Genomic DNA, 10,349 nt, shown 5'->3' with positions numbered 1-10,349 from the left:
GTTATTTTTGTAAAACTGACTTAAATTACTTAAATAGTCAATCGAAATAAAATAAATATAAAAGGATGTTTAAAACAGCAATAAATGTATCAACTAATAAAATATAAATAAGCATTACCAATTATAATTTATAAATATATTTTCTGAAATTACGTCGGATATTGTTAGTGCGAAACCCGTGTAGCCTCATCAAAAATATTTTCGATAAACACCGATGAAACATTAGTAATACACCATACATAAGTTATAAATTGACAATAAATCAGGGCTTGAAACCGGTATTTGATACCGTTTTTGAATACTGTTAAAAACCAAATCGATATATAAAACGAAATCAATAACAGTATTCAAAACTGAAATCAAAAACGAAAAAAATCAATAACAGTATTCAGAACCGAAATCAAAAACGAATAAAATCAATAACGGTAATCAAAATCAAAATCGAAATCTTAAAAACTAAATACCAATATTCGAAACCAAAAACGAAATTGTAAAAACAAATACCGTCATCCGAAACCGAAATCAAAATCAGAAAAAAAATACATATTTTTCGTGGTATGTGCATTTTATTTTTGTTGTACAATAAATATGATTGCTTCATTTATAAATTAAGAGTTATACGAATTACAAAGAAAAAATATCTTTAAAGGTAATTGGTACAGTATAATATTTAAAGTATGTAATGTTATTTTACATAGTATTAATTGCTAAATACTACATTTGAAAACGTTTCAAATTTTACACTAATTGAAATTATGCAAAACGCTAAACGTAAAACGCTAAATTGTTCATAATGTTTTAATTATCAATAACGGTAAACGGAAAATATTATAAACGTTTAAATTTGAGAGCCTGGGCATTAACGAGTTAATAAGTTAATTTTAACTTATTAACTTAACTCTTTTCCTTGCAAATTAACTTGAAATTAACGTAATTTTTTTTTAATTATTTTTTATTTTTTCAAGTTAATTTTGATTTTCAAGACCAGAAAAATATTTTTGTAAAATACCGCATTCCATAACAAGTTTATGGAATTTGGAAAAATATAAAAATAAAAATTACGAAGAATTTTCAGATGAGATAATACTATTTTATATCAGTATTAACTATTAATTAGGGTCCCACCGATCTCGGGAATAGTATACAACCATCTTCAGATCATTGAGTAAAAATAGCCGTATCACCCATGAATTACATTACCATTGAAAAGTAGCCGTAAATCATTATTACAAAAATAAGTACATATTATCATAGACTAAATAATTCTTAATAATTTTTGTACTCTATTATTATTAGAATTATTCCATAATCTATAATATTATTAAATAAGTTTGATATTTATTTGGGCTGAAACGAATATCGAAGAATCAGTCACAATGACACAACACAAAAAAAATATTGCAAAAATAAAAATAAAAATAATAATGTGGTGGGTGTCTAATATGATACGTATAGGCAATTTTACAATTTTAAACGCTGTACTTTTTGTAGGTAGTTAACTCGATGTAAGCGATGGACCGATAACGTTCGGCGGTGCCAAAAAGGAACGGGATCAATTTAGTTATTCCCGGTAGAACAGGAAATAGAGTTTAGTTATCGGGATGGAGGTCTTTGTAATTAAATCGGTCAGGTGCAATGACCACAAAGCTCACGTCTAATCGGATAAAACACTAAAATTAAACAATCAGGCCACGACTTACAACTAAGACTTACAACACGAAAAATACTAGCGCGAAGATGGTAGAACGAATAAATGGCCAACAGTAACGGAAGACATCACAAATGACGGATGAAACGCAAACTTGATTGAACAATGACGAGAACCTCACAGTTGATTTGCGTAAGTAGATCAAGAAATCATGGAGGCGTCAAGTAGACAATAATTCACAAACATTTTGGTGTTAGTAATTAAATAATTTATTAGGAACATGTTGCAGTATTTAACATATGTTGCCGTAATGGCATATACTAATAAAATAAAATGTTATTTTAATATATTAAAAAATATGTATAATAATAATGATGTTTACAGTAGCAATTTTGATGAAACATTAAGTACCCCCCCTTGATTAGCTATTAAATTGGCACCCACTGGCTATTTTAAATTTTTTTGGTTTTTTTGGCACTCACCATAATTTCATATATCAAATAAAGAATACAATTGGTTTATGGTCATATAATAATTAATTGACATATAACTTTCATTTTTTATTTCATAATTTAAATATTTAGTTTTATTGGAATCTTTATAAAGTTACAGCTTCTGAATCATTCTTACCTATAACTATACACATAACGTTATATAAAAATATAGTAAAAAGTCCATTGATTTGGCTATAATCTAAACAATATTACATTTACATGGTATAATTCACATACGAGTAATAAGTGCCGCAACTACAAAATAGGAGGCTCGTGTGTGGTAATCATATTATTAGATTTTAATAAAATTAAATATTATTATATATTTTTATTAAATGTTTTTTTGTATCAACTATATTTATTGTATATGTATATATTATATATATTTTAACTATATTTATTACCGGTATAATTTTAAAGTTATACATTCAGCTGGAGTAATTTTTTTCAATTTTCATACTGTTATTAAACATTAAAAAGAATACTTTTTTTTAATTATATTTATCATATGTGATTTGTATAAAAAATGAATAAAAATAAGCAATACGTAAATTACCATTAATTTGACATTTGCGTGCTTAAAAATAATTTTAATAAAGAAATTTATATTTTTCTACTCTAATTAGAGTCTAATAAGATTTTTCTGCGTTTTCATTATCGTTAATGTTGAATAAGATCTGTTGTAAATTGTTTATATATATATATATATATATATATCACTTAATTTAATTTTTTTTTTTTTTTTTGTAATTAACTTAACCTATTAATTGAAGTTAAGTTAAATTAACGATATTTTTTAACTTAATTGATGTAATTCTCATGTACATTAACTTAATTGTACATGAACTCAATTAAATTAACTTAACTGAGTTAAAAAATATCATTAACTTGCCCTGCTTCGTTATTTTGTATAACTTTAAAGTCTTAAATTGAATAACGTTTAAATTATTTATATCGTTAAACACTCAATTGCTTATAACGTTCAAATGTTCCATAACGGTAAACAATATAAATTATTTTGATTTAAGCCCTGTTCAAAACACTGACAGGTTTTAAAAAAGAACTACACAAAAGTCGATTCTAAATGGATCCGGCATTAGATAAAAAAAAAAAAAATACAAATATTAAGGATTCACTTGATTTAAATATTATCAATAATTTTACTTGTAAATTTTGAGCATAAATTAAAAAGAAAATTTGAGTCACCCCCTTACCCCATCACAATAAGTAAGTCTAAATATACCCCTGGTTGGTATACATATAATTCGTAACACGTTTGCCACATTGTGAGTGTCACGTTTAAACTTTACATTTAAAGCATTATTAATTGCTTGATTGACTTAAGAATTCGGATCGTACATTGAACTATGTATATTTTTATCTTTTACTAAAAATTAAAATGAAATTTTTATATGGTATAAATAGTTTATCAAATAAAATTAAAAAACCACAATCTTATACACATAAAAATTATTTTTTCATATAAAACAATACAAATTAAAATAAAATTTAGTCTAAAAATAAATATAGTCATTGTTTAATTTATCATTTAAGTTGCATTGACTAAATTAAGTATTTGTTCAATTTATATTACGTCAGCGCACTCAATGTTACGTATTTGATCTACGAAATTACTTAAAATAGACAATTTATTTTATTTTCGAATTATTTTCGATTTGTGGTGTAAATATAACTAATCATGTATCCTCTCCCACTTGTCCATCCTAAAGGGATTTCCACCACAACAGAAAATTTGAAGTTTACATAATATCCATATATTTGTGACATGAGAAATCCAGACCTACACTTATTGAAAATCCTTCACAGTGTTTAACAAATCATTGACAAATGAAAATCTAAAATAACATTAAAAAATATATAGAATGGGGAAGTACTTAGCAGTGCCACCCGACAAATTATATTATTAAATCTCTTTAAATAAAATATTAATTATTATTAAGAAATTCAGATATTCATTTTGATAATTGAAAAATTATATTTTATTAATGAATATAAAAAAATATAGGGGCAGTCTATGAAAACGTTGACTTATAATAGGAGGGGTAGTCATTATCTAAATAATGATGATATGGGTTGGAGTAAAAATGTAAAATTTGCTGACGTAATACTTGAACACAAGTATACATATATAAGTATATATATACTTAAAATATAAAATATTAGAATGTATATACTTACTTATATTTAAACCTAATATTTTATGCTATAAGAAAGTTAGCATCTCAAATTTGTTTAAAGAAAAATTTAAAAAATATCCAGCAAAGTGTAGCAACTTCAAATAATTTCCTTGGTCTATACGTATACAAATCCTAAGCTCTACTAGATCGATAAATAAAATTTAATTAACATGACAATTTTTAAATGTATAATAAAATAACTTTATATATTTTCTAGATACATTTAAGTATGTTGATGAAATGTACCAAGTTATGCCGCCAAAGGAACATGAAAGGTATTTTTTACAAGTTGAATATATAGCATCAAAATCGCAAATGATCGAAATACAAATTTCAATTACAGAAAAAACCACTTTGACTTTTATTTCTTTCACTGTACATGCAGTTAAGGATAACATTTAAATATATTCAAAATGTAATAATTTGAAATATAGTATTATTCAATGCTCCCTCATATTGAAAAATCACAATTATGTCGAGTGTTAAAAATTAAAATAACGTATCTGTCATCTACTGACAGTTTCACGAAGGAGTAATTAATGTATTAATTATAAGATTTGGTTACGTGCTAATATTAATGTTATTATTATATCATATCGTGATTACAATATCATCGGTGCAGCGTAGATAAACTTCAACGGAGAAGTCAAGGAAAGGTGTTTCTCGTGCAGCGTGCAGTCGGCTTGTCATCATCGTGCCAATATAGTGTTCGTCGGTTGTTTTTTATAGTTTTTTTTTTAAATCAATATTATAAAATAATTACATTAAATATTATTGTGCAATAATTAAAATACTTCAATCCACTATATAATAAATGCATATTTCCACAAAAGTATAAAAAATAATTGGAGCGTACAAATAATAATTCTTACCTACTACTGACAAACGTCTAGAGACAACAAATCCAAGTGGTTGAAAGATATTCCTTATCAGTTATCACAAGATATAAAAATGCGTTATAAATTAAATCTTTTAAACATGTTTAATAATTAATCCTTACAACCAAACAGACAATTGTTAATATTATATACGTATATATGTAATTTATTTAAATGGTTGTCAAGTATTGTGTTACTGTATAAAATATTTATTATTTTACTGTTGATAAATGCAACTATTGTCATTTAGTAGGACCTACTCCAAATATGATTTAACTATTTTATCACCTATCCTTAACTTAATGATAAACCTTTGTTATAATATTGTAAAACATAACATTAGTGATATTACTCATATGTATATTAGTATTAGTAATTAGTAAATTAAATTAATTTTAACTATATATTAATATCTTTTGTCATTTAAATTAAATTACAATAAATTTAAATTAAACAACTCTATCAAAAATAAATAATCATCTAAAACGGCATCAATAAACTATCGGATAGTTACATTATCATTATTTAATAAACACATTTCATTTATATCAAAATAACCTCCATATTCCTAATTGATTTCGGCTAACATCACACAAATGTCAAAAGATAACACCATAAATATTACATTATTAATATTAGGACATTTTCTGAAATTGTAAAACAATTATAATAACTATCAATAAATGACGGTAAGAAGGGCAATCTTGTCAATACTCCAAAGAGCATAAATAGGCCTGTCTCGCCAGCAATAGATCGATCGGCTACTGGTCACCATATGAAGGGAATCAACACGTTTTCATTTGAACGCCTGCGGAGTATTGACGAGATTTGTCAATCGTATCTAAATTTTAAATATTTCTAAGTGCGTTTAATTATTTTAAAATATTTGTCAACTCAAAATCTATATGTTGTACAAGAAGTGAAATAAAGGTAAGAATTAAAGAAATTCACTTTTAGAACTCTTTAAGTTAATCTTATATTTTATCCTTTTTCTATATTACTACACCTTGAATCCATGAATCTAGAATTTCGAAATCTTAGACTTAATTAAAATTGAATTTTTATTACTTCTAGAAACATCTTGCTAAAATATCATATTTTCAATATTCGGTAACTAAATTCTCTAAAACTTTTACAGTTTTAACACATACAATTATAAAACGTCAATCTCTGGCTGAAACGTTTGCAAAAACCTAAGATACTAATCTTGGTTTTGCTGATGACAGTACCACAGTTATCTCTCTGTATACTCCGTATAACTATCTCCAGTGAAATAATAACCTGTAGTGGTGAAAAATTGTCACATTTCTTTAAACCGGTTACAACTTGGAATTCTTCGGATAATACGTTGTCGAATCTTATTTAATATTTTAGATCGTTATGCATACTTTTGTCAAGGAAATAAGCTTATTCGATAATTAAAATGTTACGTCAGTTTAAATATTAAAGTAAACTAAACAATATTAAAACATAAAAGAAAGAACATTATCTATGCCTTTTCGTAAGTTTTTGAACGATATTTTAATCTTTAATCTAGTTAGGAGTATGTGAAATACAATGAAATTATAATTTAAAAAACTCATAACGTGCTTAAAAACTTAGACATCGCAAAAAAACCTACCAACCAAACGTATATAATATTCTACCCTTGATGTTTAACAATAGGAGGTATTTTTACTGCAAAATAAAAAACTAAGAGCACGTTTGAATTACTTAACTTATATTTATTATGTTATACGAGTACGTATGGAAAACTGAGACAAAACCTACAGTTGTGGTCTTCTTTCTACATTCATGGCCCAACACAGCTCCATATTATTCATATTATTATCAGAGTTCTCCGCATATTTATATATAATTATACGTGTAAATCAGTTGATAAAATAAAAAATAAAGTAAGAGTTAACCACGTATCTATGGAAGTTAATATATATATATAGAAAGCGCATTTTTTAAGATAGTTGAGTTTTCTTCAACAATATATATTTTCTATAGAAATATTTAAATAAATATATGAATGCGTAGCTCATTTATTTATTTATTTATTTATATAAATTATGTATTTATTATGTATATTAATTTACATAATATTATATAAAAAAAGTATCTAAATTAAAAAAATTAGCTGCGATTAATTGCGATTGTTTCGAAAGGAATAATTATAATATAGGGACAAGTTAATAGACCATGGTAATATTTTTATCTACATCTTTATCTTTCATAAATTATATATAATTTTATTTATAAATTTAGAACCATCAGGTCTGAATGTTGTGACTATAGGTCATTCATTTAGTATTAAGAAAAGTTTTGAAGGAGAGATCCATGAAAAATGAAACTGTCTTGATGATTATTTACTGAAAAAAGATTCATTTTCAGATGATCAAAAATTAAAATTAAAAAAAGTTACCTTACTTTAAATTTGAATTTAAAAATCGATGGTCATATGCCAACCGACGAGATAAAACATTCCGAACACAAAATGAAAATTGGCTCCAGGGGTGTTTTGAAATATCAGTTGTAATTTTCAGACCAGGACGACAAAAATCGAAAATCTTCTATCGAAAATAAAGATTTATTATAAAAACGAAAAACTGAAATTCAAGAAGAGTTTAAAAACTAGTTGGGACTCATTGCAGATGTACCAAAAGCAGAGCTTTGCACCCGAATTAACCCGAGCCCGTAACACCCCTAAAAACCCTTAAAAAACAAACACCCGAAACCCATATAACCCGAATTATTTTTTATTTTACAATCTTTATGTGACATATCATTTTGTATGTATTTTTTGTAGTTATTTAAATTTTGTCATTAGTTGTTTAATAGTAAAATTATTATTCACACGAATAATTTCACAAATACAATAGAACTTTGATAAGTCGAAATTCAAGTGAAATGCAATTTTTTTCGACTTATCGAGGTTTTGACTTACCAAGATTTTAGAAAAAAAATTCGACTTAAAGAGTTTTTAAAATGTATGTATTTATTAAAGTTTTTAAGTAGTATTAAATACAATGCAAAAAAAATGTGATTATGTAGGTTATTTAAATTTAAAAAAAATCATCACGAAAAAAATATAATAAATAAAACATGTGGTGCAACTTTATAATAGATAATTTGTTATTTTACTTTGACTAAAAATTTGAGATTTTTTATTATCAATAGCATTTTTTACTACAATTAAAGCAGGATACACTTTATCATCCACATTACTTAATTGTTCGGTGAATGTCCTTAGCAATATTAGTGCTGCTACTGCTTGCTTCATTGAAACACGATGCACAGGCTCAGTTGATGCTTCTTCGACGTCATCAACATCTTCAGTGCCACGAACGGAGTCAGTTATATCGTCATTTGTCAGAATACCAGAAACGACAACGTCATTATCGATTTCAACAAAATCATCAAAGGTTTCTTCTGCGATTTCATAACGATTTGTTATCCGCGCCCATTTTCTGTCATCCGTATTAGGTATTAAGTGCCGTCTTTCTCAGCTTCAAGTACAAATCCACACGATCTAAAGCAGTTCACGATTGTTGTCGTTGTTACGTTTCTCCAAATTTTATCAACAATGCGCATAGCTTGAAGAATATCGACTGCTGTAGATTTTTCGTCATCCATATCACTTATAATTTTCCTTACTATTTCTTTTTTATACAGTGTTGTGAACGTTTTAATAATTCCTTGATCCAAAGGTTGCAATTTTGAAGTGGTATTTGGCGATAAAAATTTTACTTTTACAGCTTGACAAGTTGGTATAATATTATGAGCCGAGCAATAGTCTATAAACAATAAAATTTTACGTTTTTGTATTTTCATTTGTTTTTCAATTCGTAATAGCCATTCCGTAAACAATTCACTAGTCATCAATGTCTTTTTATTTGCTGTATAGCCAATGGAAAAAGATTTAACACCTAGGTTTTTTCGATTTTCCTATTATTAAAGGTTTCAGTTTATCTGTACCAGTCATGTTAACAGCCAATAATAGTGTGAGTCGTTCTTTGCTATGCTTACTACCGTTACGTTTCTCATTTTTGAATGTTAAAGTTTTATCTGGCATACATTTGTAAAAAAGTGCAGTTTTGTCTGCATTAAATATATCACATGGTTTATATCATGGGTCACCAAATGGCGGCCCGCGAACAAATTTTATCCTGCACGCAGACAAAAAATAAAAACACACATATTACGACAACTTTCTATGTTTATAATATTTATAATTAATTATGTTCTTAATGTTTAAAAACAATAGCAAATAATAAATTAAATAAATAATGTTTTCATTACATCCAATTTTAAAATAATATCTATTGTCCTATTATATGTTGAAAATATGTACATAAAATTTTAATGGCCCGCGAAACATTTTTAAATTCCTAATGTGGCCCTTCAAAAATATTAATTGAGGACCTGGTATTCCAAATTCTTCGGCGAGTTCCTTCTTCTTCCTTCCACTTTTCACTACTTTAAAAACCATTTGTTTCTCTGCAATAGTAAGCGTTTTTAAATTACGAGGCATTTTTACATTCATTACCGCACATAGACCCCGCACACGCGTAACCGATCGATTGCAACTGGTAATACCGATATAAATGAAAAATACTGTTGTGTGCCGAGGTTAGTTTATACATACGATGATAAACACAATAAACGCGATTAGAAAAAATCATCGGAACGTATAGACGAATTTTTAGTGTTGGGCGAGTATTGGTTTTTTGAAGTCGAGTCGAGTCAAGTCGAGTTTTAATTAGATCGAGTCGAGTCGAGTTCAAAATTCGAGTACTTGAAAAATATCGAGTACTCAAAAAAAAGTCGAGTGCAAGACAATACCCGAGTTTTAAAAAAAGTCGAGTACTCGAAAAAAGAGTTCAGTATTAGACAATTCCCGAATATTAAAAAAAATTAAAGTACTCGACAAATGCCAAGTAGTCGAATACAAACTTTTTTCATACAAATCTCACCCGGAGTCCTGACAATTACGAACACAACCAAAAAAAAATCACCCAAATCGGTATATCTGTTCTCAACGATTTTTCATACATGCAGCAATTGATTTTTAGGTTACTATATTTGGGTTCTCTCAGTTATTTGTAATTTCAACATTTTATAATTATTTTTAAATAATATAGTG

General features: G+C 26.7%; 2 protein-coding genes across 2 annotated transcripts in view; one reads left to right on the top strand and one right to left on the bottom strand.

The window, feature by feature from the left end:
• The window catches only part of LOC112683735 (juvenile hormone acid O-methyltransferase-like), a 10,032-nt gene extending 1,383 nt beyond the window's left edge, over window positions 1–8,649 (top strand). The window contains exon 4 of the mRNA XM_025554892.1: window positions 8,384–8,649. Within this exon, the coding sequence (XP_025410677.1) occupies window positions 8,384–8,649 (266 nt within the window). The remainder of the gene's footprint in view (window positions 1–8,383) is intronic.
• Window positions 8,650–8,692: 43 nt separating this feature from the next.
• LOC112683733 (tigger transposable element-derived protein 6-like) lies at window positions 8,693–9,737 on the bottom strand. The gene is made up of 3 exons (XM_025554890.1): window positions 9,629–9,737; window positions 9,182–9,304; window positions 8,693–9,000 (listed from the first exon to the last, which is right to left on the bottom strand). Exons 1-3 carry the CDS (start codon window positions 9,735–9,737, stop codon window positions 8,693–8,695), a joined length of 540 nt encoding a protein of 179 aa, XP_025410675.1.
• Between the last annotated feature and the right edge of the window lie 612 nt (window positions 9,738–10,349).

This window comes from Sipha flava, unplaced genomic scaffold (genome assembly GCF_003268045.1).
Source record: "Sipha flava isolate LNK unplaced genomic scaffold, YSA_version1 233_pilon_pilon, whole genome shotgun sequence".
NCBI classification, from domain to species: domain Eukaryota; kingdom Metazoa; phylum Arthropoda; class Insecta; order Hemiptera; family Aphididae; genus Sipha; species Sipha flava.
The sequence above is the reverse complement of the archived record's forward strand: the minus strand, read 5'-3'. Positions and strand labels throughout refer to the sequence as shown.